This window comes from Heteronotia binoei, chromosome 21, assembly GCF_032191835.1.
Source record: "Heteronotia binoei isolate CCM8104 ecotype False Entrance Well chromosome 21, APGP_CSIRO_Hbin_v1, whole genome shotgun sequence".
Classification (NCBI taxonomy): Eukaryota; Metazoa; Chordata; class Lepidosauria; order Squamata; family Gekkonidae; genus Heteronotia; species Heteronotia binoei.
Genome location: NC_083243.1, coordinates 28,681,628 through 28,708,283, shown reverse-complemented (window position 1 = coordinate 28,708,283; position 26,656 = coordinate 28,681,628). Strand labels below are relative to the sequence as shown.

General features: G+C 43.1%; 1 protein-coding gene across 1 annotated transcript in view; it reads left to right on the top strand.

Moving 5' to 3' along the window:
• Positions 1 to 26,656, top strand: part of DYNC1H1 (dynein cytoplasmic 1 heavy chain 1) — a 71,362-nt gene that overhangs the window by 14,320 nt on the left and 30,386 nt on the right. Inside the window, exons 8-43 of the mRNA XM_060261145.1 lie at positions 1,387 to 2,463; positions 3,174 to 3,353; positions 3,926 to 4,075; positions 5,207 to 5,353; positions 5,505 to 5,645; positions 6,170 to 6,346; positions 6,855 to 6,965; positions 7,348 to 7,467; positions 7,686 to 7,925; positions 8,534 to 8,689; positions 8,859 to 8,972; positions 9,492 to 9,602; positions 9,705 to 9,914; positions 11,100 to 11,246; positions 11,452 to 11,618; positions 11,797 to 11,970; positions 12,861 to 13,026; positions 13,111 to 13,299; positions 13,410 to 13,604; positions 13,971 to 14,253; positions 14,514 to 14,614; positions 15,173 to 15,332; positions 16,366 to 16,609; positions 17,147 to 17,330; positions 18,470 to 18,682; positions 18,780 to 19,018; positions 19,134 to 19,290; positions 20,429 to 20,656; positions 20,789 to 21,019; positions 21,461 to 21,601; positions 22,668 to 22,901; positions 23,729 to 23,935; positions 24,019 to 24,140; positions 25,729 to 25,894; positions 26,004 to 26,167; positions 26,419 to 26,548. Of these exons, the coding sequence (XP_060117128.1) occupies positions 1,387 to 2,463; positions 3,174 to 3,353; positions 3,926 to 4,075; positions 5,207 to 5,353; positions 5,505 to 5,645; positions 6,170 to 6,346; positions 6,855 to 6,965; positions 7,348 to 7,467; positions 7,686 to 7,925; positions 8,534 to 8,689; positions 8,859 to 8,972; positions 9,492 to 9,602; positions 9,705 to 9,914; positions 11,100 to 11,246; positions 11,452 to 11,618; positions 11,797 to 11,970; positions 12,861 to 13,026; positions 13,111 to 13,299; positions 13,410 to 13,604; positions 13,971 to 14,253; positions 14,514 to 14,614; positions 15,173 to 15,332; positions 16,366 to 16,609; positions 17,147 to 17,330; positions 18,470 to 18,682; positions 18,780 to 19,018; positions 19,134 to 19,290; positions 20,429 to 20,656; positions 20,789 to 21,019; positions 21,461 to 21,601; positions 22,668 to 22,901; positions 23,729 to 23,935; positions 24,019 to 24,140; positions 25,729 to 25,894; positions 26,004 to 26,167; positions 26,419 to 26,548 (7,176 nt within the window). The remainder of the gene's footprint in view (positions 1 to 1,386; positions 2,464 to 3,173; positions 3,354 to 3,925; positions 4,076 to 5,206; positions 5,354 to 5,504; positions 5,646 to 6,169; positions 6,347 to 6,854; positions 6,966 to 7,347; positions 7,468 to 7,685; positions 7,926 to 8,533; positions 8,690 to 8,858; positions 8,973 to 9,491; positions 9,603 to 9,704; positions 9,915 to 11,099; positions 11,247 to 11,451; positions 11,619 to 11,796; positions 11,971 to 12,860; positions 13,027 to 13,110; positions 13,300 to 13,409; positions 13,605 to 13,970; positions 14,254 to 14,513; positions 14,615 to 15,172; positions 15,333 to 16,365; positions 16,610 to 17,146; positions 17,331 to 18,469; positions 18,683 to 18,779; positions 19,019 to 19,133; positions 19,291 to 20,428; positions 20,657 to 20,788; positions 21,020 to 21,460; positions 21,602 to 22,667; positions 22,902 to 23,728; positions 23,936 to 24,018; positions 24,141 to 25,728; positions 25,895 to 26,003; positions 26,168 to 26,418; positions 26,549 to 26,656) is intronic.

Here is a 26,656-nt window from a genome sequence, read left to right as displayed (position 1 = left end):
TTGTCTCCAAAGGTGTTTGGCTGAGAGTACTTTGTACTTCTCCCTTGCAAAGATCCAATTGGAAAGGAGAAATGGTATTGCCCAGGAAATTGGTAGAATTAGAGAAAAACATGAGCTCACGCAGGTAAACACCCAAACTTGGGAGGGGAAACAACAGATTGTTTTGGGGAGGGGGGTTCTTAATTCTCAAGAATCCAGATTTCCATTCCAGGAAATCACTTTAACACCCTGAATCAGCAATTTCCATGTACATCTTTGGCTCAGGAATTTCATAGTGCACATCTCTAATGGCTTCCTCTAGTTCAGAAAAATAGTTCTGAATTCGCTGCTGAAAGCATTGCTTAAATGGCGAAGAGCTCCCCCTACTGGTTGCAGGATAAATGCTGTTACAAAATGCTTGCTATCAACAAAAGTTGTTGGAAAATAGAAACCTTGTGATAATGAAGTGTGCACTCCAGTTACTTTTAGTTAATTTATTTAAAATTTGCTAGCCTTCTTTCAACCCTATAGAACTCAGAGTGGTTTATAATTTAAGTTGAACATAAAAACACATAGAAAGCCATGAATTAAATTATAATTTAAAACTGCTGATAGGCAGAACAACTAAACTAATAGGATGCTGTCCTGAATAAAACCATCTTCAGCTGCCTCCTAAAGACAGAGGATGAGGGGCCAAGTTCACCTCCCTTGGGAGATTGTTCCATAATCCTGGGACTGCCACTGCAAAGGCTGCCTTGTGTACTCACCAGATGAGCTTCTTTGGTTGACGGGACAGTCAAGAGGATCTCTTACTGTGATCTTCATTTTTTTTTTAATTTACCTTACATTTGTATGCCGCCCACTCCATAAGGACTCTGGGTGGCTCATAGTCACAATACCATAATAACGCCTTATGGTTATAAAATCAAAAACATACAACAATTTATAATTTAAAAATTTAAAATGGTGCTATAAAATTTATTACATGGGCAGTCCAGCTTCATTATAATTCTTAATTCCCTGTAGTGGTCTATTAGGTGTCTTATAGATGGATGATAGTACTCAGCAACATACTAGTGGCAGTTCCTCACGCATTAGTTACTGTAGGCCTGCCGGAAAAGGTCAGTTTTGCAGCCCCTGTGGAATTGGGAGAGATCCCGCAGGACTGTCGTGGTCTCTGGAAGTGTTTTCCATAAATTAGGGGCTGCCACAGAGAAGGCCCTCGCCCATGAAAAGTTCATTCCCAGGCAGGAACATATGAGAGAAGACATTCCTTCAGGTGTCTCTGGTCCCAAGCCATGCTGGAGGGCCTTCATGTCTGGTAGTGATCTCCATAGCTGTATGGTTACGTTTAAGATAATGGCGGTTACTCATATAGCTTATCTGTATTCTGTTATGTTTACAAAGGTGACTGCAGTAGCCCAGCAAAATCAAGGAGAGGTACCTGAGCCCCAGGACATGAAAGTAGCAGAAGTCCTGTTTGACGCTGCTGATGCCAATGCAATCGAAGAAGTAAACCTTGCTTATGAGAACGTCAAAGAAGTGGATGGTCTGGATGTTTCCAAAGAAGGCACAGAGGCCTGGGAGGCTGCGATGAAGCGATACGATGAACGAATTGATAGAGTTGAAACTCGCATTACCGCTCGCCTGAGGGATCAGCTCGGCACAGCAAAGAATGCCAACGAGATGTTCAGGATCTTCTCCAGGTTCAACGCTCTGTTCGTCAGGCCCCATATCAGAGGCGCTATTCGTGAGTACCAAACACAGCTGATCCAGCGGGTGAAAGATGACATTGAGTCGCTTCACGACAAGTTTAAAGTACAGTATCCGCAAAGTCAGGCTTGCAAAATGAGCCACGTTCGGGACTTGCCTCCGGTGTCCGGGTCTATAATTTGGGCCAAACAGATTGACAGGCAGCTCACAGCTTACATGAAGCGTGTGGAAGATGTTCTCGGAAAGGGCTGGGAGAACCACGTGGAAGGCCAGAAGCTGAAACAAGATGGAGACAGCTTCCGTATGAAGCTCAACACCCAAGAAATATTCGACGATTGGGCCAGGAAGGTTCAACAGCGTAACCTGGGTGTTTCCGGTCGCATTTTCACCATTGAAAGCACACGTGTGAGAGGCCGAACAGGAAATGTTCTCAAACTCAAGGTCAACTTCCTCCCAGAAATCATCACGCTTTCAAAAGAAGTCCGCAACCTGAAGTGGCTTGGGTTCCGTGTTCCTCTTGCGATTGTCAACAAAGCTCACCAAGCAAACCAGCTCTACCCTTTTGCTATTTCGCTGATTGAAAGTGTCCGCACTTACGAACGAACCTGCGAGAAAGTGGAAGAACGTAACACCATTTCCCTCTTGGTTGCTGGTCTGAAGAAAGAAGTGCAAGCTTTGATTGGAGAAGGGATTGCTCTGGTGTGGGAATCTTATAAACTTGACCCGTATGTGCAGCGACTGGCAGAGACAGTCTTCAACTTCCAAGAAAAGGTTAGTTTGCTTTGATGTGCTTCCTGTCTGGAGGCTTGCTTTTGTGGGGGAGGGGGGATGATTACCGAGAGGGTCATATTTCAATGTAGTCATTGATCCACAAGGAATCTTTGTGGGTGGGATTTGGTTTTCTTGCTGCGGACCCCTGAGCCCTCCCAAAAAGCTGCTACTGAAAGGGAGACCCTTGAAACAATGTGGGGGAAACGATCTTTCTGAAAACCTCTTTCCTCCATGAAAAGTTCTCTTCTGACTTACCTTTGCAAGAGCAGATCCAAGAGAGGACTTGGAGAAATTGCTGTAAGGCTGGCGGCAGTCTTCCTGGCTTATAGTGTTGTATCTAATAAAACCATAGATTTGTGTGAAATTTTTAATTAAAGTAAATGAAAAGCGATGGCATATTTGGTTTTCCTGATCATAACTGTTGTGACTGTTTCCACCAAAAATACAGTAAGAGGAACTAGTTTAATTGACACTTTTTACAAAGCACTATTTATATTTTCATAACACTAAAGGGCAATATTCTCGAGAGAGGTAAAAGGTATGCCTTTGGCTGCCCAAATACCAAATTGTTTATTAGGATTCAGAAACATTTTTGGTCTGTGTTTCAAAACTAGAGGCTATGCTAATGGGAGCAAGTGGCTTTATGGCAAAGGACCATTTTCTATGCTGAAATTGCACTTTTAAAGATTGCATTTATTTCCATCTCTTAGGTGGATGATTTGCTTATCATTGAAGAGAAAATAGACCTGGAAGTAAGATCCTTGGAGACTTGCATGTACGATCACAAAACCTTCTCAGAAATCTTGAACAGAGTTCAGAAGGCTGTGGATGACTTGAATCTTCATTCATATTCCAATTTGCCCATCTGGGTTAATAAACTAGACATGGAGGTAAGCTTATTAGGAGGCTGCAAAGAAAGTATAATTAAATTTACCAAAGAGCAGAAATAATGATAGCCGTTAGTCTAAAGTTACTAAAATAATTGCTATTGCATACTTGAAGCACTCATCTGAACATGTTTGCGTTGGAAATTTAGGCTGATGTTTAATTGTAGTGAGAACTCCTTTTCACCAACTCTTCAGTTCAGTGGGCTGTGAATACTGCCTAGAAGAGGAGTGGGTGGGTGGTGGATAGAGACAGAGGGTATAGGAGAATATGATAAACTAGCATAGAAATTACTTCATAAGCTCTTAACGCTAATCGGTTCTATTTACAATTAAGTAAGAGATTAAAACTTGTAGAACTGAGCTAGAAATAAATGTGGGACTGTCATTCTCGAAGAGTTGTATGGTGTGTAAAATTCATAGGGTTTTTATGAGGAAATTGTTCTACCACTCAGGGTTAGGAATGGCAATTTGCAAATGTTATTTAGCGTAAACGTTTTGTTTTGTTTGGGAGCCTTTCCTAACTCCGAAACTACATCTCAGACAGGACTTAACTCTCGTTAATAAATGTGTTTCAGATTGAGAGAATCCTGGGAGTACGTTTGCAAGCTGGGCTGAGAGCGTGGACGCAAGTACTGCTTGGGCAAGCCGATGACAAGGCAGAGGTTGACATGGATACAGATGCTCCACAAGTCAGTCACAAGCCTGGTGGAGAACCAAAGATCAAAGTACGTGATGCCCTCGCTCTGACCTGGATCTGTGTAATTTTGTATGCTAGAGGTGGCTTGTGCGGAATTTCAGATTTAATTTGGGAAGCTGGGTTAAATTATTGTAATATATTTGTTTTTTCCTTTTGTCCAAGTGGAAGATGTAATAGTCCTGCACAGATGACATTCAGAGAAACAAACTCCGCTTCTTTAGTAAAAGCAAGGTCTTCTGATCATATAGCAAATGGTGTTTACAGGCAATGATTTAAAACAAAGACCTTTGAAATACAGCTCCATGCTGGTCACTGAAGTGGTCAGATCTAGAGTATTTCATCAACCACCCAATTTTTTAATGATAATGAGTACATAAATGCTAATTGATCAAACTTTGCCTATTTTGCAACACCAGTAGCTAAGTTGGCTATTGCAGTTGTTAATGCTTTTTTATCATTAACTGTTTTATTCAAGTTCTTTATTATTTGTTGTTGCTATTATTTATAGCAACGTTTATGGGTAACAATAAGTAGTGTGATAAAAATAAATAAAACAAAGGTGAAAGTTTTGTTACAGGCTAGCTGTACAGTTGGTGCCTTAGAGTCTCATAAACAAAAGAGAAGGGCATCTGCCCTCTAGGAACTTAACCATTTAAATTTTGGTAGCAAATTGAGGTAAGAGGAAGGGGCTGTCTTTCTCTGCAGTGGGGACCCAAAGCAATTGACATCATTCTCCTTTCCATTTTATTTTCACAACAACCTTGTGGGATTGGTTAGGCTTAGAGTGGATGACGGGTCCAAAGTCACCCAGCAAGCTTCTATGGCTGAGTGGGGATTCGAATCTGGGTCTCCCAGGTCCTAGTCCGGCACTCTGATTGCCGCACCGCACTACAAATGCAGTAGTGGAGGAATATTAAGGGCAAAACTGAAAGCTTCACAGTTTTGATGTGTATTATAACTTTGGTTCATGTTAAGGCTGGGACTAAAAAGTTAAAGTTGATATATAGCATGCAGTGTTGCAGTTGCTTCTTTTCCGGTTATTAATGCTATAGTAAAATTTAGGATAGTCTTATTTCCTGAAGGGCCAGTGGTTCTGTAATGTGTTTTCTGTTACTACTTTGTGTAGCAAAGCCAAGCACTTTGCTTTGTATTCCTGCAGAATGTTGTGCATGAGCTGCGGATAACCAATCAGGTGATCTATCTGAATCCTCCGATTGAAGACTGCAGATACAAGCTCTTCCAAGAATTGTTTGCTTGGAAGATGGTGATACTGTCCCTGCCTAGGATCCAAAGTCAGAGGTATCAGGTAAGAATGATCTAAAAAACTTACGGTTGATGATAAAAGGGATAGAGCAGTCATCACTATACCATCTAGCACATAAATCTTCAAGGAATTTATCAGGAATTGTTTTGTGAACATATGTGTGTGCTTTGTACTTAATTCTGACATTTCTTAGGTTGGTGTGCACTACGAGTTGTCAGAAGAAGAGAAGTTCTACCGGAATGCACTGACACGGATGCCCGATGGCCCTTCAGCACTCGAAGAGTCTTACTCTGCAGTCATGGGGATTGTAACAGAGGTGGAACAGTATGTTAAGGTAGGATAGAAATTCTTTATTTTTCTGCTGTGACTATGTAACATTTTCTAGGTGTTGCTTTCCCTTAAGACTGTGGAAGAAAAATAAATGCAAAAGAAGTATGCCACTTTAAATTTTGTCAGTTCCTGTACAGGAGTATTAGATATTTTTTTTGTTTCTAAATTCCAAATTGTTCATTCTCACATGTTTATATTCTTCACTCTCAGCCATTGTGTTCAAGATGGCTACCAAGAATCAAATATTATTATTATTACACCCATTCCCCCATGGGGGCTCAGGACAGAGTACATCAAATATGCAATAATAAAACAAACAATCAAAAACAGCTAAAATTGTAATAAAATCAGTTTACACCATTGAGCTCAGAATCTAATCAGCACTTTACATACCATATATTATGTTACATTGAAAAAAAGAATATAAAAAAAATAAAAATATAAAAAGTCTGACAAAATAACACTGTAAAACCTAAGTAGTCAAAAGCTGTTTAATTTAGAAATTCTTTTGTGTGCTTAAATCATTAGGTCTGGCTTCAGTATCAGTGTCTGTGGGATATGCAAGCTGAGAATATCTACAACCGCCTTGGAGAAGACTTGAACAAGTGGCAGGCTCTCTTAGTCCAGATAAGAAAAGCAAGAGGAACCTTTGACAATGCAGAAACCAGGAAGGAATTTGGACCTGTCATCATAGACTACGGAAAGGTAAGCATAATAATTGGACCTCCTTGCCTACATTTATGTTATCTTACAAAGCAACTAATATTGTGCAGCAGTCTCAGTTTGGTGTAGTGGTTAAGTGTGAGGACTCTTATCTGGGAGAACCGGGTTTGATTCCCCACTCCTCCACTTACAACTGCTGGAATGGCCTTGGGTCAGTCATAGCTCTGGCAGAGGTTGTCTTTGAAAGGGCAGCTGCTGTGAGAGCCCTCTCAGCCCCACCCACCTCACAGGGTGTCTGTTGTGGAGGAAGAAGATAAAGGAGATTGTAGGCCAGTCTGAGTCTCTGATTCAGAGAGAATGGCGGTTATAAATCTGCAGTTGTCGTCTTCTTCACAGATGATCAGGCAAAGGAGATGACTTCCATTAATCTTGTAGTAGAACAGTTCAGAAGGAAGGGGGTGTTTTACCAGTTCTTATAACAAGTGAATTTTCTTGATATTGAGGCTTGGTAGCATAGACCTAAATGCTGCTGTCTGTCTTAACTACATAGGTACAATCGAAGGTGAATTTGAAGTACGACTCCTGGCATAAGGAAGTACTCAGCAAATTTGGCCAGATGCTGGGCCAAAACATGACAGAGTTCCATTCTCAAATTTCCAAGGTAAGGAGGCAGCAAAGTAGTTGTTAAGCATGTATTTTAGTGAACTGCCTTAAGAAAATTGCTTGAGACTCCCTAACCATAGCTATTGACACATCTCTCGTGATCTGTGATACGGGATGAAAGAGGCCATGTTGATCAGGATATGCTTGGAGCTTATTGATTTGAGATTGTTGAACAAAAATCCCATGTGGCACAGGCTGGTGTCCAGAGGAAATATGTCCTCTCTCCTTGCTCATGTTATACTTACCAACAATGATTCACATCTCCTAGAAGAGCACTGCCTCATCTGAGCAATGGCTCCAAACCATATCCCCTCCTCTTGTCCTAAAAACTCTAGTTTCTTTTTGCACATATAAAATACTTGATTCTGTTACACTTGCAGTCACGGCAAGAGTTGGAGCAGCATTCTGTGGACACAGCAAGCACATCAGACGCAGTAACCTTCATCACTTATGTGCAGTCCCTGAAACGCAAGATCAAGCAGTTTGAAAAACAAGTCGAAGTAAGTCTTCTATGGCATGCTTTTGCAATATATTTCCACTTAAACCTTCATAGATTTAAGATCTGATTATATGCATGTGTTCAAATGTTCTAGGGTAAAGGGCTTTTTCAGCTATGGGGGCAAGGTTCTCTGTGTTAGGGAAGCAGCTGATTGTACCTTCTGATTTAAATTGATGCGTGACTATAACTTCCCATTTAATTCATGTTACCGTTTAATAGCTATACCGGAATGGGCAGCGTTTGCTTGAGAAGCAGAGATTCCAGTTTCCCTCGTCCTGGCTGTACATCGATAACATTGAAGGAGAGTGGGGCGCTTTCAATGACATCATGCGCCGTAAGGATTCTGCCATTCAGCAGCAAGTCGCAAACTTGCAAATGAAGATTGTGCAAGAGGATCGAGCTGTGGAGAGCCGCACAATCGACTTGCTGACAGACTGGGAGAAAACAAAACCAGTAACGGTAAGGCTCAGTGTTCTGTTACTTACTTTTACTCAGCATAAAATTCAATTTGTCTGCATGTATACACCAGGGAGGGGGGTATCCATGGAAGCAACTGACTACAAATCAAACCTATAATTTGGTGCACGCATAATCAAAGGCACCCTACTTAGTAAAATAACCTGAAAGTAGGTCACTTACATTTCTCCACCTCAAACTGGGGCATGAGACACATTGCAGAGTAACTATACTAGTTGGACAAAGTTCACATCCAGTGGCACCTTTAAGACCAACAAAGTTTTATTCAAGGTAGAAGATTTTGTGTGCACGGATGCTTCTTCATACACATTGAAATGGAAGTTACCAGTCCATATGCATATATTAACTGTGCAACTGGACAGTGGTTGTACATATAATTTCTTAACTACAGCTAGCTTTTGTAATAACTTCTAAAATAAGCAGTTGTTCTTGGGCCGCTTGCTCTTTCAGCCTAGCCTACCTCACGTGGTGGTTGCCGTGAGGATAGACTGGAGGAAGAGCAAACAACATTGTATGCCCCTTTGGGTCCTCAATGGGAAGAAAAGCAGGGTATAAATATCTAAATAAAATCTCATTGCTGCTTATTCAAGGGCAACCTGCGTCCAGAAGAGGCTCTTCAAGCACTTACCATCTATGAAGGAAAATTTGGGAGGCTGAAAGACGACCGTGAGAAATGTGCAAAAGCTAAAGAAGCTTTGGAACTTACAGATACAGGACTGCTCAGTGGGAGTGAAGAGCGTGTGCAGGTATGAAATCCCAGTAATTGGATATGTGAATTTCAGCCGTTTATTTCTGTAGTGATCAGAACTAGACATATGTTTCATTTTTGGCTAGACTAACCCATCTTACATCTCAGGAACTCTTGACTCATGCCATGAGTGTCTTTTTCATTGGAAGTGCATCTTGTCCTTGTAGGTTGCTTTGGAAGAGCTGCAGGATCTAAAGGGAGTCTGGTCTGAGCTTTCTAAGGTCTGGGAGCAGATTGATCAGATGAAGGAGCAGCCTTGGGTTTCAGTACAGCCTCGCAAGGTAGGCTTATTTGGCTACGTGAATAGAAGGCTCAGTAATAGTAGTGAGTTTTTTGTGTGCGCATAGTCTGTTTAAAATGCAAACAGTAAAGGGACCATTCAGAGGGGAGTGTTTTTACAAAATGCAATCCTGGCACATCCAGCTTTTAAAAACTATTTGCCACCATGAAAGGGTTGAGATTGCTTGTCCTTGTACAATAGAAATATTTTCTGCAGTACTGGAAAGAAACCATCACTTTTAAACATAAATACGATTGCCCTGTTGTATTTCAAGATCCCAGGGCTCTTCACAATTCATGATTGGGCGCATTGCACCACACACCATATTACTGTGGGATGATCTTCAGGGTTAGAAAGCTTTGCCTTTAGTAGAGCAAAGGGGCAATGTATAATGTCAAATATAAAGAAGGATAACACTCAGGCAGTGTTCCTGGCAGATTCTGAGGAGTGCTTTAGTTGAGAAGCGTCTGTAAAGGCAACAGTATTTTCTCTATTTAAATTGCTCCCTTCTCCTTGACAGCTTCGACAAAGTTTAGATGGCTTGCTAAACCAGCTGAAGAATTTCCCAGCTCGCTTGCGTCAGTATGCTTCCTATGAGTATGTTCAGAGGCTTCTGAAAGGTTACATGAAGGTAAGTTTACTTGGGGAGGGAAAAAAAATCACCTTTTCGGGTGTAATACCATGTTGATACTTATGTCCATGACATGCTCTTTTTCTCCCCACCCCTGCTCAGATCAACATGTTGGTGATTGAGCTGAAGTCAGAAGCTCTAAAAGATCGTCACTGGAAGCAGTTGATGAAGAGGCTGCATGTGAATTGGGTGGTTTCTGAGCTAACCCTGGGGCAGATTTGGGATGTTGACCTGCAGAAGAACGAGCTGATTGTGAAAGATGTGCTGCTTGTGGCTCAAGGAGAGATGGCGCTGGAGGAATTTTTGAAGCAGGTTACTATTGACTTTTTAAATACTTCTGTTGTATTGACCTGTTTTTCCTAATAGTTTTCCTGAATAAAATCTGTGAACTTTGAAAAAAGTTAGAGGCAAGCATGCTTTAGCTGCTATTGACACTATTTGTTGGCTTGCATACAGAGAGAGTAAAGGAAAAAATAAGCGTATGAGGAAAGAAAAGATGGCAATAGGCTTATATCAGAATACACACAGTGCAACCCTAATCAGTGATACACCTTTCTAAACCCATTCAGTGGACTTAGAACGGTGTGACTTTCTTCCAGAACACTGACAACTTCCTGCAATTCGTTTCCTGATCTGATCAAAATGTATTGGAGGTGCCAGAGGGGAAAGAAGTCCTGAATTGGGCTTCTAGAAAGCAGTTCCGCTAATCTTCCTTGAGCTGTAGGTAGGCTTGCAAGTGCTTCCTTCAGGGCATGCAGTCTCCTGGGGAAGGAGCCTCCACACTTGTCTTTGCCTCTTGGGCTGGCGGGAGAAGCGGTGGGGGGTGCAAATGACATGTGATGTGAAGTCAGTCAACACTCTGAAAACTCTATGGTGATACCTTAGAGTTTCTAGAGCATCAGTTGATGGATTGATGTCGCATCCAGGTTTTTGCCCAGACATGACATCAGGTAGCTTCATATAACTTCCACCAGTCCTTGAAGCTCCCAGGGATGCCTGGCTACTTGTCCCTAAGGGTCAAAGAGCAGATGTACTCTAAACAGCTTAAATACTGTGCAGATACTTGTTATAAATCATTTTGGACCCAGTAGGCACCAGGCAAGACAGTCAACTAAAAAATATCTCACCTTTTCATGTAATTGAAGTATCATTTATGTTGACCCATCCAGTCCCCATAAGAACATAAGAGAAGCCATTTGGATCAGGCCAATGGCCCATCCCGTCCAACACTCTGTGTCACACAGTGGCCAAAAAAAACAGGCGCCATCAGGAGGTCCATCAGTGGGACCAGGACACTAGAAGCCCTCACACTGTTGCCCCCCCCCCCAAGCACCGCAGATACACCATGAATCTCTGCCCCAGACAGAGAGTTCCAACAATAGCCACTGATGGACCTCTACTCCATATGTTTATCCAATCCCTGTGTGGAAATACAGAAAAAAACTAGTCGGCTTCATAACACACATTCTGAAGCATAATTTTATGTGTTCTTTAAAGATCAGAGAAGTGTGGAATACTTACGAACTGGACTTGGTGAACTACCAGAACAAGTGTCGCTTGATTCGTGGCTGGGATGACCTCTTTAACAAAGTCAAAGAGCATATAAACAGTGTCTCTGCAATGAAGCTCTCACCATATTACAAGGTAGGGATCAACGTCATCTTTCTTATTGTTTCTCTCTCATTAGTATGTGTTCTTCACACCTATGCCTCGTTGCATGCTGACTTCAGCGAACCAGCAGGCACTGAATAGAACAACACACAGCTTAAATTTGTTAAATTAATGATGGCAAAGCTAGAAAAGTGGAATCGTGGTACATAAGTGAAACCCTCGTTGCTTGGCTTTGCAGGTGTTTGAAGAAGACGCCTTGAGCTGGGAAGACAAACTGAACCGTATCATGGCACTCTTTGATGTCTGGATTGATGTCCAGAGGCGCTGGGTTTATCTGGAAGGCATCTTTACCGGTAGCGCTGATATCAAGCACCTGCTGCCTGTTGAAACACAGAGATTCCAAAGGTAACAAGTGGGATCTCCATTCTGAATATGAATATGAGGCTCCTAGTAACCTACTTGTCTGTTCCATCCTAGGAGAGTGCCATGGAGAAGCTGACCAAGCTTGAGTCAGTGATGTCCTTACTCAGAAGGGGTGGTGTGGATCTGTTTTCTAATACCTTTTCTCCTCTTGAATTTGTAGCATCAGTACAGAGTTCCTGGCTCTCATGAAAAAGGTGTCCAAATCTCCCCTGGTCATGGATGTTCTGAATATTCAGGGTGTTCAGAGATCGTTGGAGAGATTAGCTGACTTGCTTGGAAAGATCCAGAAGGCCTTGGGCGAGTACTTGGAAAGAGAGAGATCTTCTTTCCCAAGGTAAAATAATGGTGCATGTTCATATTATGATGATTAAGAGTGTGTAGACAGTTTGGCTTGAATGCAGTGTTTTCCCTAATGCTTATCAGACTCCTTGTTCAGTGTCTCTGAGTCATTGACCAGATGCGATGTGACATTAAGTTTTGGTATACAAATGCATTGTCCTAAAATTGTGGGCTTTTACGTGTTTTATAATGGTTTTACGTACATTGTAAGCCACCACAAGGTAGAAAGGCGGCAAACGATTTTTTTCAAAATACGATGATTTTTTAAAAATCAAAGCCGTATTGATATTGTTACATTTTAAATTCTGGAAATATTTTGAAGGTGAAGCGATATACATCTAACGTTTAGCATTCAGGTGAATAGCTGTGTTGGTCTGAAGCAGCAAAACAAAGTTTGAGTGGCACCTTTAAGACCAATGAAGTTAATTATTGTTCTTTCTATCCCACCATCCCCGCGGGGCAATTCACAACAAATTTGATCAAATAAAACATTTAAAAGCAGTTACACAGTAATCCAGTTAAAACCCCACAATAAAACTTGGTTGGTGTTAAAGTTGCCACTGGACTCAGACTTTGTATAGCATAAATTTAGACTGAAGCTTTACTATTTCACACAATGCTTGACAGCTTTCCTGTTTTGATATATCTCTTGCTTTGCAATGATGTCCTATGCCAAATTTTTAAAAATCATATATAGAGAGGCACATTTGTCGTACAGATATAGCATGATAACGTTGCATCAGTCTTCTAATGTTGGTCTACTTGACCAGTCAGCATATAAGAATATTACGGATGCAGCAACCGCATAAAAGATTGTTACATTGTTTGTTTTCCTCCACTGTAGCATTTTTGATCCGTTAAAAAGTTTGAAATTTGTTCCTTTAGGTTTTACTTTGTCGGCGATGAAGACTTGCTTGAAATCATAGGGAACAGCAAGAACGTAGCAAAGCTGCAAAAGCACTTCAAGAAGATGTTTGCTGGCGTGTCGAGCATCATTCTGAACGAGGACAGCTCTGTGGTTCTGGGAATATCTTCACGGGAGGGTGAAGAGGTATAGTATTTGTTTTCTTAATTGTTCGGTCTGTTTAAGGAATAATTTAAAGGAAAAATGCATAACTTCCTTTTAATTCATTAGGTGCTGTTCAAAACTCCGGTGTCCATCACTGAGCACCCCAAGATCAACGAGTGGCTCACGCTGGTTGAGAAAGAAATGAGAGTGACGCTTGCCAAGCTGCTTGCTGAGTCGGTCACTGAAGTCGAAATCTTCGGCAAAGCGACCTCAATTGACCCATCTACCTACATCTCCTGGATTGACAAGTATCAGGTATTTTGCACATTCTGTAGCTTCTTAGAAAACATTGTCTTTTGGCAGAAAGGAGGCTGAAAGGTTCGCAAAAGGCCGATAGTATGATTTTTGTTTCTCTCTCTCTCTAGGCCCAGCTTGTTGTCCTGTCTGCGCAGATTGCCTGGTCAGAGAATGTGGAATCAGCACTGAATGGCATGGGCGGCGGTGGTGACAGTACTCCCCTGCAGTCTGTGCTGACCAATGTTGAGGTCACCCTGAACGTGCTTGCAGATTCTGTGTTGATGGAACAGCCGCCCCTCCGCAGAAGGAAGTTGGAACATCTGGTAAGCCCCGTAGTCTTCAGGAACCCTTTTTGAGCCAGATATCACACTTCCTGCTCAAGCTTAACTAGGCAGTACCTGCTTTGAAATTGGTGTCAAGTCATAGCCTATGTATGGCGACCTCCCCGTAGGGTTTTAAGGACAATGAAAAGAGATGGCTTGCCATTAGCTGCCTCTGTGTAGTGACCCGCAACTTCTTTGGTGGTCTCCCATCCAAGTATTAACCAGAATTGACCCTGCTTGGATTTTGGGATTTGATGAGATCAGGCTCTCCTGGACGATCCAAGTCAGGGCAGTGCCTACTTAAACTACTACAAATGATTTGATGCTACATTGTTGCATAATATTTTTCTTTCTGTTTTGCAAAAGATCACCGAATTGGTGCACCAAAGGGACGTCACGAGATCGTTGATCAAAAGTAAAATCGACAACTCCAAATCCTTTGACTGGCTCAGCCAGATGAGGTTCTACTTTGACCCCAAGCAGACAGATGTGTTGCAGCAGCTGTCCATCCAGATGGCAAATGCCAAATTCAACTATGGCTTTGAGTACCTCGGCGTGCAAGACAAGCTGGTGCAAACTCCCCTGACTGATCGCTGCTACCTGACAATGACACAAGCTCTGGAGGCCAGGCTGGGAGGGTCTCCATTTGGTAGGTTGCTGCTGGTACAGGCCCACCTCTTGAGAACTGTCTGAATTCTCTGCTGCTCACATAATCAGATCTGCTTTGGACTTTGGCATTGCTTGAAGACATACAAGCAGCCCACACATAAAAATCAGGGTCATTTCGGAGATAAAAGGGATAAAGGTGTGAGGATATGCACAGTAATGGATTTGCGTGGTATGACTGTAGCACGGAAAAATAAGATTTTCTTAATCATGTGATATGTTTTTCTTTTTTTAAAAAAACAGGGCCTGCTGGAACTGGTAAAACAGAATCTGTTAAGGCTCTTGGACACCAGCTTGGCCGATTTGTCCTGGTTTTCAACTGTGATGAAACCTTTGATTTCCAGGTACATGGCTTTCCCCTATAATGGTGTTCTTTGGGTGCATGGCTGTACAAGCTTCAAGTGACTTAAGGATTGTATTCTGAGCACAGAGCTGTCATGCAGCAGAAGTCTGTACGCTTGTGCTCTCTAGAGCTCATTCTTGCTCCTTGAAATGCAGCCCCTGAGGATCGGTGGTCCCTCTGGGGGGAGGTGGCTGGGATGCAGCATAGGAGCCTGCAGTGAAAGGGTGGAGGCAGCAGAAATCCCTCCCTCTCAAATTAGCAGATTTGTACATGCAAAAAAAGTCAGAATCCATCCCCACATGTTTCCCACACTGAAATAAAAGGCTGTAAATAGTAAGTGCTTAACTCAAAGGTTGGTAAAAGGATGCCCATGCCCCTCCAGTGTCTTAAGACAGTGGTATCCTGTGAAGAACCATAGTATGAACAACCCAGCAAGAGATGTTTCTGCCTCCTTAAGAAGAATCCCTCCCAGAGAGACACAATGTACAGCGGTGTGCTGTCTTTATGTTCCAGAACATTTCAATATTTATAAAGAGACTTTTCCTTTCTCTGTCTTCAGGCAATGGGTCGCATCTTCGTGGGTCTCTGCCAAGTAGGCGCTTGGGGCTGCTTTGATGAGTTCAACAGACTTGAGGAGCGAATGCTTTCTGCTGTGTCTCAGCAGATTCAGTGCATCCAAGAAGCCTTGCGGGAACATTCCAATCCAAACTATGACAAAGGTAGGAGTGTGTGAGTGATAGGCTAGTAGTTCTGTGTCTTATCTAACAGGAGAGGCTTGTCTGAAACTTTTAAAGAAACGGGGATCAAAGAAACTGACATCCTTTTGATTCTTGCCCATTATTCTCCCAATAATTTAACATCTCTCTGGAATTTGCTGTTCTCTATTCCAGTGTGATTTGTGTTCATTGTAAGGGGGGACTTAAGAACGTAAGAGAAGCCATGTTGGATCAGGCTAATGGCCCATCCAGTCCAACACTCTGTGTCACATAGTGGTCAAAAAACCAGGTCTGAGGTGGAGCAGCAGCATAAATGAATTGTCTTTTTTCTGAAGCCCTAGAGCAGCGGTGGCCAAACTTGCTCAACATAAGAGCCACATAGAATAAACATCAGATGTTTAAGAGTCACAAGACATGAACATCAGATGTTTGAGAGCCACAAGACGTGAAGGAAGGGAGAGAGAAAGGAAGGCAAATAGATGAGGGGAGGAAGAGGTGGAAAGAAAGCAACTTTAAATGAGTTCTCCAAGTTACCAGTTGGTTTGGCTTGCAGAAGTAATATAAAGAGACAAATGCCTTCTCCAAGCCAGCTGACTGGGCAGTGGGGGCTTGGAGAGCCACACAATATGTGTGAAAGAGCCACATATGGCTCCTGAGGAAGGATCCAAGTGAAAAACTGCTTTATTTCCATGAAGACAGCTAGTCACTGGTTCTGCCTTTACAGTGGTCTTTCTTAAATCTAGGGCTTTTGGAAATGCGTGTAGGCAAACCCTGGTTAAGCTTAATCTAACTACCTAGACTAACGCTATCTGCTCTTGACTGGTATTGGCTCTCCAAAAGTCTAATGAAATGGTATTGCTACCTTGGGTGCTCAAGGTCCTTTTAACTGCAACAGACTGGGACTAAACCTCCATGTAACACATGTGCCATCACTGAGCTATTGCTTATGGTATATAACACAGGTTGCTATCATTTTTTAATTAGAAACTGATTTACCTAAGACTAGCATATTGAGGGGGCTAATGTTTGCTTTCAGCTTCTGCCCCCATTACCTGTGAGCTGCTGAACAAGCAAGTGAAGGTGAGCGCGGACATGGCCATCTTTATCACGATGAACCCCGGCTATGCTGGGAGATCAAACCTTCCTGACAACTTGAAGAAACTGTTCCGTAGTTTGGCCATGACAAAGCCTGACCGCCAGCTGATTGCCCAGGTCATGCTGTACTCTCAGGGCTTCCGGACTGCAGAAGTGCTCGCCAACAAGATTGTTCCATTCTTCAAGTAAGTAGAGGCATGTTTCATAATAAGGGCAGCTACCCACCAGAATCTGGCTATTTCACAGCCATCCATGAGATAACTGCTGCTGGGCAAAGGATTCCCAGTTCCCCTGAACTGTCAGACTTGCTGCCTGGTGAAAGTACCTTTTAGCTTAGTCCCATAGCAGCCTGAATAGTCTTGACCACCTTGCTCTCATCAGAGCTTGGAAGCTAAGCAGGGTTAACCACGGTGAGTATTTGGATGGAAGATCACCAAAGAAGTCCAGGGTTGCTACACAGAGAAAGGCAATGACTGACCTCCTCTGCTCAACTCTTGCCTTGAACACCCCACAGTCCTGGGTTGGTATCAGATGATTGCAACTTGGGCACAATGGTAATTATTAGTAGCTTAGGCCCATTCAGCAAGGCTTATTATATATGAAGCTTAAAACAATAACTTGTGGCACCCCTCTAGAATGTGCATTTCCAAGCTGAATTCAGTGTGACGTGTTGTAATGACGTATTCCATGACACTTTTGAATTAATGTCTTTTGCTTCCTAGGTTGTGTGATGAGCAGCTGTCTTCTCAAAGCCATTATGACTTTGGCTTGCGAGCGCTCAAGAGTGTTCTGGTCAGCGCTGGCAACGTGAAGAGAGAGAGAATTCAGAAGATCAAACGGGAGAAGGAAGAGCGGGGCGAAGTGGTTGACGAAGGAGAAATTGCTGAGAACTTACCAGAACAAGAGGTACGGCGTGGGTTGTAGTAAGGAAACCAGTGCAATCTCTGTGACATGGATGTGCACTGTCGATACAGAAAAGGTTCTTGTATCACCTTGATTCATTAGAATCACAGAATCATAGAGTTGGAAGGGACATCTAGTCCAACCCCCTGCACAATGAGGAAACTCACAAACACTTCCCCCTAAATTCACATTACTGCACTGTGTATCCAGGTGTGCGCTGCTGTAATGTATTAAACCTAACAGCAGGTGTTTGGAGTAGGACACCTGCATTCCTGACAAAAGTCCAGCTCCTCATGTTATTAGTGACCATTTGCCTGAAATGTATCATCTGAAATGTGTTCAGGCTTCCCTTTTTTTGCAAAAAGAAAGCATTATCCGCAAAGCTTTTGTTGATTAGTTTTCTAACATGAAGCTGTCATTTGTATCAGGGGTGTCAAGCTCATTTGTTATGAGGGCCAGATCTGACATAAATGAGAACTTTTCGGGCTGGGCCATATCAGTCTGGGCCATGTGTGTACCTATTTAAGATTAGGTAGCAGAGATATAAACTTCATAAAAGTCATATACAAACACAAGTAAAAAATGTTGTGGAAAAAAAACCCCTTAAAACATTAGCACTGTGGGTCTTAAAGGTGCTTTCTTTGTATCTCTCTCATGTGACCCAAGGAACTGGGCAAAGGAAACTCTGGCTCTTTCCTTTCTTCCCCAGGGAACTAGGAAGGGGAGAAGCCTCAGCCAATAGAAGGAAAAGAGGCTTGGCTCAGTAGCTCCGCTTTGTGATTGAGAGAGCCTGGTAAAGCAAACTTTACCTCCCCTCCCTTCCTCCCCAAGGGAGGCGCCTCAGCCAATGGAGAAAATAGAGGTTTTGCTCTGTAGCTCCTGTGCTGTTGAGCAAGCCCGGCAAAGCAAGCTGTAATTCAGAAGGAAGCTAGAGAAAGGGAGAAGGAAGCAGACAGACAGCCGCTTGGGGGCCTGATTCGGCCCCTGGGCCGCATGTTTGACACCTATGGTTTACATCTTCTCTTGCTGAGTCAGAGCTGTTTTGGGGTACTGCAGGCATCTGTCAGATGGACTGTTGGAGAAACTGCCTTGCTTTTCCCTCCTTTTGTGCTAAGCAACCAATTAACTATTTTTCTACATAGATCCTGATCCAGAGCGTCTGTGAAACAATGGTACCCAAACTGGTCGCTGAAGACATCCCGTTGCTGTTCAGCCTCTTGTCCGATGTGTTCCCTGGCATTCAGTATCACCGTGGAGAGATGACCGCCCTGAGGGAAGAACTGAAGAAGGTGTGTCAGGAAATGTACCTCACGTATGGCGATGGAGAAGACGTTGGTGGCATGTGGGTTGAAAAGGTAGGCTGGCAGCTCTGTTCACTGGCCATAACGGTACCATTCTAGATTGATGGAATCATCATGTCCGAGTCTGAATTTCTTGTCCCTCCCATTGCAGGTTCTCCAGCTCTACCAGATCACCCAGATCAACCATGGCTTGATGATGGTGGGTCCTTCTGGAAGTGGGAAAAGCATGGCTTGGAGAGTGCTGCTGAAGGCACTGGAGAGGCTGGAGGGCGTGGAAGGTGTGGCCCACATCATCGATCCCAAAGCAATAAGCAAAGACCACCTGTATGGCACTCTGGATCCCAACACCAGAGAGTGGACTGATGGATTGTTCACTCACGTCTTGAGAAAGTGAGCGTATGGGAGGGGAAATAAGGCAGAAACTTAGGATGGATGATTTCTTGAGCGCCAGGCTGAGAGTTGAATGTGTAAATTCAGCTCATGCTATGTTCTTTTCCCTGTGTAGGATTATAGACAACGTGAGAGGGGAACTGCAGAAACGCCAGTGGATCATCTTTGATGGAGATGTTGATCCTGAATGGGTTGAGAACTTGAACTCCGTTTTGGATGACAACAAGCTGTTGACTCTGCCAAACGGGGAGCGTCTGAGCCTTCCACCAAATGTAAGGCGGGCTTCCTTTATATAGTCACCTGTAATAAATCATCAGGTTTATGAGGTACAGTAGACAGGCTTAGTGTGCTGATAACTTGGTGGCAATGTTCCCTCTAAGCTGCAGTGTCTTGTGAGCAAAAATTCCACTTTGTGAGCTACTGGTATTAAAGTTGTGAGCTACTGCATAAATTATAGTTTTCTGGGGTCATTTTCCTGAGCTAAGAGAAAAATGTGTGAGCTGGAGGCTAAAAATCTGTGAGCTAGCTTGCGCTAACTCAGCTTAGAGCGAACACTGCTTGGCGGATGGTGGAAAATTTTATGCAGCTATGGAAAAAAATGTCTGTACACACACACAACTGTTTTACCATGTACATATTGTCCACAGAAATTTTTTCCTAGCTAGCATTTGTTCCCTAAGCAATTACACACACTATGTTTCCAGACACCTTATGAGGGATATTATATTTATCACACTGGTCCTCATTTCCCAGTTGGATTAGATATTGAAGAAGATGATATTGGATTTATATCCCACCCTATGCTCAGAGTCTCAGAGTGGTCCTTTGCCTTCCCACACACACATACAACAGACACCCTGTGAGGTGGGTGGGACTGAGGGAGCTTTTACAGCACCTTCTCTTTCAAGGACAACTCCTATGAGAGCTATGGCTGACCCAAGGCCATTCCAGCAGGTGCAAGTGGAGGAGTGGGGAATCAAACCTGGTTCTCCCAGATAAGAGAGCTATGGCTAACTCAAGGCCATTCCAGCAGCTGCAAGTGGAGGAGTGGGGAATCAAACCTGGTTCTCCCAGATAAGAGAGCTATGGCTGACCCAAGGCCATTCCAGCAGGTGCAAGTGGAGGAGTGGGGAATCAAACCCGGTTCTCCCAGATAAGAGTCTGCACACTTAACCACTACACCAAACTGGCTCTCACTGTGACTGGGTACCTGTGAAATACACAGAAGGCTCATGTATTCTTACTACTGTGATAGACAACAGAAGCTTTCATCAGAGACAGGAGCCAGGATCAGCTGGAGAAAGAGATCCTTGCCAGATGCAGATCATAGCTCCTTAAGAGCCTCACGTGCAGATTATGTGTCCTGTTGAAAAGTAGTTGCTAAAGAGTACTTGCCACTTTCTCCCGTAGGTACGCATCATGTTTGAAGTTCAGGATCTGAAATACGCCACTCTGGCCACGGTGTCAAGATGTGGCATGGTTTGGTTCAGTGAGGATGTTCTGAGCACAGACATGATTTTCAACAATTTCCTGGCCAGACTGAGGAGCATCCCTCTGGATGAGGGCGAAGAGGAAGCTCAGCGCAGGCGGAAAGGCAAAGAAGATGAGGGGGAAGAAACAGCTTCTCCCATGTTGCAGGTATGAGAAAGACAGTAGGGACTAATGACTGCATATCTTGTCAACTTGCCCACCTTCCCCTGCTTGTCATGATTGGGCTCTCGCATAATGGCATTTACAGGCTGTAAAACCAATGAAATCCTTTATCAACAGATTCAGAGAGATGCATCCACCATTATGCAGCCCTACTTCACATCAAACGGGCTAGTGACGAAGGCACTCGAACATGCCTTCAAGTTGGAGCACATTATGGATCTCACACGCTTGCGCTGCCTCGGCTCCCTCTTCTCCATGCTGCATCAGGCTTGCCGCAATGTAGCACAGTACAACGCCAACCACCCAGACTTCCCAATGCAGATAGATCAGCTTGAACGCTACATCCAGGTAATTCCTGTTCAGGGAGGAAAGCTGCCAGACTTAATTTATTGTAAGATCTCCTGAATAATGCATATTATGTACATCATTGAAAACACTACGATTTGGATTTGCTAGTGAACATAGATATTTGCAGGCCTTGGATTCAGTAGGAGCTCACAAGAGTGCAGCTCCTGAACCTTCCTGACAGTTTCCCCTCCTCCCCCCCACCTTGTCCATTGAATAGTATGTGCAGCTGCATAAAAATCCCTGGATGAGCTCCACCACCTATTTTTCTACATAAAAATATATTTGTTATATTTTGTGTTTGCACGGAGAGGAGTTCAGTGGTTTTCCTCGTAGTTGTTCCTCCGTGGTCCCAGTAACTTGTGAAGATTTGTTAATTTCAGCTGCTTCGTATATGATTATTTTGTGTTTTCTAAATCTTTTCATTTGGTTTGTGTTCCACAGCGCTTCCTGATTTATGCAATTCTTTGGTCATTCTCTGGAGACAGCCGTCTGAAGATGAGAGCAGAACTGGGTGAATACATCAGAAGAATCACCACTGTTCCACTGCCTACAGCACCCAATATACCAATCATTGATTACGAGGTAACCATCCAGCTATGAACAGTATATTCCAGTCTTCAAACACTGAATGCAGTTTGCATCTGAGATTGATATTTGGGCTGAATGTGACCAGTGCAACAAATTCTTCCAAACAATACCCCACAGAGCTTTTCTTTGGCATACAGACATTAAAAACATAAGAGCCCTGTTGGATCAGACCAGTGGTCCATCTGATTCAGCTTCCTGTCTCACACAATGACCAGCCAGTTTCTCTGAACAGCCAACAAGAACAGGGCATAGAGGCCAAGGCCTTCCCCTCATGTTGCCTCCTGGCTCTGGGATTCAGATGCTTAGTGCCTCTGGATGTGGAGGTTTTCCTCAGACTCCCACCCCCAGCAGTGGCATAGTCTTGTGAGCCCAGATATTATAAGCACAATTTGCTTTCCCAACTCTACAAAGGCAAACAGTAGCCATTATCCTCCGTGAATCTGTCTAAACCCCTTTAAAGCTGCTTAGAGCCAGTTTGGTGTAGTGGTTAAGTGTGCGGACTCTTATCTGGGAGAACTGGGTTTGATTCCCCACTCCTCCACTTACAACTGCTGGCTGGCCTTGGGTTAGCCATAGCTATCACAGGAGTTGTCCTTGAAAGGGCAACTGCTGTGAGAGCCCTCTCAGCCCCACCCACCTCACAGGGTGTCTGTTGTGCGGAGAGAAGATACAGGCGATTGTAAGCCGCTCTGAGTCTCTGATTCAGAGAGAAGGACGGGGTATAAATCTGCATTGTTCTTCTTTATTCTCGAGGCCCATCGCTACATCCTCTGGCAGCAAATTCCACATTTTAATTACTCTCCGTGTAAAGTAGTATTTCTTTTTGTCCACCCTGAACCTACTGCCCATCAGTTTCATTGGATGCCCTCAGGTTCTGTTGGTTTGGAGAGGGAGAAAAATTTCTCTTTGTTAGCTCTCTGAGTTTCATTCCGCACACTTAACCTCTATTTTAGGGATCCCTTGTTCCCCAGTGTTCAACTCCTGAAGTTAGATGGTTGAAAGCAGCGTATCTGACTGCTAACAAAAGCAGGCAGTAACATATCATTTCATCTTGCCATAGGTATCTATTACTGGAGAATGGGTGCCCTGGCAATCGAAGGTTCCTCAAATTGAAGTCGAGACTCACAAAGTTGCCGCTCCAGATGTTGTGGTGCCAACCCTAGACACTGTCCGCCATGAAGCTTTGCTCTACACTTGGCTTGCTGAGCACAAACCACTTGTCCTCTGTGGCCCACCAGGTTCTGGAAAGACCATGACTCTCTTCAGTGCCCTCAGGGCTTTGCCAGACATGGAGGTAAATAGACATGGAGGGTGTAGAGCTGGCATGTTTGTAATAATTGAATCTCAATCTAGGAGCAGAAGCCCCAGGATATGTCATTTGCTCCAGTTCAGCTGGTGATGGAGGGAAATCTTAGAACTGCACTTGCAGTAATCAGAGACAGTTGATTGTGTTTTGCTGAGACATGGTAAAAGAGTTTTTTTTCAGCTGGATCCTTGTTAAAGTTTTTAACCTAGTATTGCTTTGGATTTTTTGCTGTAACAGCCTCTCATGCCAATTGCAAGGGGTTTTTTTTAAAGAGAAATGTCGAAAGTTGCTTAATAGAGCATTGAAGTCCACTTTTTTTTTTAGAGAGTCTAAGATCTCTCTGGGGACATTCAAGTTCTTGGTATTGCCTAAAATAACTCTTACTTGACCCTTACCGGTCTCTGAGCTAATTCTGTTTTTGACCTCAAGACTTATTTTCCTAGTTCAGATGTTACATAGCTCTTTCATTGCAAACCTGAACAGTTTATCTGAAGAACTTCTCCCACCTCCAGTATTAACATACGTGATGCCCAGGCTGTTTGGAACACTACATTATTTATTCCCTGCTTTTCTCCTCAATGAGGACTCAAAGCGGCTAATGACACAGAAAAGAAATATAATAGAAGTCAGCTTACAGTCTTGTGAGCCCAGATTTTATAAGCACAACTTGCTTTCCCAATTCTACAAAAGCAGGCAGATACATCCCTTAAATTAATGTATTCTTAACAAATTGTTCAAGACCAGGAACTGATGAAATATTACTTATTGGTCTCAGTGTGTCCTTTGGTTCTTTAATCATGCTGTTGCATTTTTAGGTGGTTGGGTTGAACTTTTCCAGTGCTACTACTCCAGAACTTCTCTTGAAAACCTTCGACCATTACTGCGAGTACAGACGGACGCCAAATGGTGTGGTACTGGCTCCCGTTCAGCTGGGGAAATGGCTGGTACTCTTCTGCGATGAAATCAACCTGCCAGATATGGATAAATATGGCACACAAAGAGTCATATCCTTCATTAGACAGGCTAGTATAAACTGAATTCAGCTGTCTCTCATTTGTGTATGGCCATGAGCTTCCCCTCGTAACCAACATTTTTATTTCCTTAGATGGTAGAACATGGAGGCTTCTACCGTTCGTCAGACCAGACATGGGTAAAACTGGAGCGAATTCAGTTTGTTGGTGCATGTAACCCACCTACAGATCCTGGAAGGAAACCTCTTTCACACAGGTAATATGTCTGCAGTAACAAGTCTATGTATACAGCACATGTGTCAATGCTAGATTCTTTTTACCATTCCTTTGTGAAGTTTCAAGATTTGAACCCAGTTCCTATGTTTGTACTCTTGAGCTTTATTAAGCAGTTTGGATTATCCTTGCAAATGGGGTGTTACATTTAGAGCTACAGTATGTTAGCCTTAACATACGTGATGCCCAGGCTGTTTGGAACACTACATTATTTATTCCCTGCTTTTCTCCTCAATGAGGACCCAAAGCGGCTAATGACACAGAAAAGAAATATAATAGAAGTCAGCCACTCTGAAGACCAAACAGGTTTCATCTCGTTCTAACTGATCTGCTAAGAGCTAAAAAGCAAGAAGACTTTGACTCTTGCTTACCCAAGGGCTCACATTTGTGGGTGTGCCTAATCCTTAAATACACATGGCATACAGATGACAATTATGTATGGACGCACTTTTTGAAACCAAAGAGTAATTAAAATGTGGAATTCACTGATATAAGAAGTGGTGGCGGGTACAAGCATAAACAGCTTCTAGAGAGAACTGGATAAACTTATGGAGCAGACGTCCATGAATGGCTATTAGCTACAAGGTATAGATGGAACACTGTGTCTGGGGCAGTGATGCTTTATATTCTTGGTGCTTGGAGGGCCACAGTGGGAGGGCTTCTGGAATCCTGGCCTTGCTGGCAGACCTGATGGCACCTGGGTTTTGACCACTGTGTGACATGGTGATGGACCATTGGCCTGATCCAGCATGGCTTCTCTTACATTCATTTACAGAAACGTGTGTGGCGATCTGCCACCATCATTATTAGATTTTTGTCTTTACTTCATGTGTATCTTTTTCTTTTAGAAAAATCTAATTTAGTTGCTGAATTTAGTTTTTCTCTGCTTTTTTGAAAGAACTTTTAAAAAACATCTAATCCTTAAGTACCTGTAAATAATTGCAAGATGTTATTCAGCCATTGCTCGCTGGCTAGCTATCAGGGTCATGCCCAATTCCTCCCCTAAATTCAAAGACTGATCCAAATGAATTAAGCCATCAGAAGTATTTTAGAGCCTGTCTTAAGCATCAATACTCCATTGACAACTGCACTAGATGTCACAGCTGCCACAAGTCCAGTAGTTACTGCCATAATAGTTATGTATTTCATTTATTTGATTTATATCCCACTCTCACCGCAAGCAGGCTTATGGCGGGTAACAAAAGGAGATTTTGCAGCACCATTAAAGACAAATTCGCATGACAAATTGCTTAAAACCATTCAAAAGATGGCAGAATCATACATTAATTTATAAGGTCCCAGCAATGCTAATGGATGGTGAAGCAAAGAATTACCATAGAAGCTATAATAACATCTCTTTACATGGTCAAATGTAGTATGGCAGTTTTCAGCAAGGGGGGAGGTCCAGATGATTGGAGTCCACCATCTCAACCAAAGGCCTAGCATCCAGTTTGGCCCTGATCTAGTGGCTTTAACTGACTTTACTTACAACATTTAAGGCTGTATATTTACGCTAATAGACAAAGAACTAAAGAGCTTGTCTAACATTAATTTTTTGCATGCCTTTCTAGATTCCTGCGCCATGTTCCAGTTGTGTACGTGGACTACCCTGGGCCAGCTTCTCTCACCCAGATCTATGGCACTTTCAATCGGGCAATGCTGAGGCTCATTCCATCTCTCCGCACCTACGCAGAGCCTCTCACCGCTGCTATGGTTGAGTTCTATACAATGTCACAGGTAACTTGGCAGATGCTGCCTTTCAGCTTCTTAATAGTGGCTATAGCGACAGTGAATTTGGAAATGTAGTTTTAACTAACTCACAATTTGGCTTGCTTTCCTTCTTCAGGAAAGGTTTACTCAGGACACCCAGCCTCACTACATCTATTCACCCCGTGAAATGACTCGATGGGTGAGAGGCATCTTCGAAGCTCTGAGGCCACTGGAAACTTTACCTGTCGAAGGCCTTATTAGAATCTGGGCGCATGAAGCTTTGCGTCTCTTCCAGGACAGGTAAAGATGAAAATCCTGTCAATGTTCTTTGAAATAGGGTGAAGTTCCATCTACCAAAATATTGAGTCTGCAGAATTTTTTTTTGTTTAATTGCAGACTGTTAGCCATACTCCCCATACATGTGGGCTTTCAGGTTGTAGAGAACTGTTTTGTGTTGTATTGTAGCAAGTGGGTCCAATAAGAGATATGATGAACATAACATTTGGCTTCCTGATTACTGAGCAGAAGGCTTCTATTTTTGTCCCCCTTAGGCTTGTAGAAGATGAAGAGAGACACTGGACTGATGAAAACATTGACATGGTAGCTCTGAAGCATTTCCCCAACATAGACAAAGAGAAAGCAATGTCCAGGCCCATTTTGTACAGCAATTGGTTGTCAAAGGTAAAGGCAGATGGTGGATATAATCTCAACTGCTTGCTTGCGCTTTAACTTGTGAAATACCCATGTTTTAATTACTATGTGGATAGCAAAGTGGACAATTCCAAATAA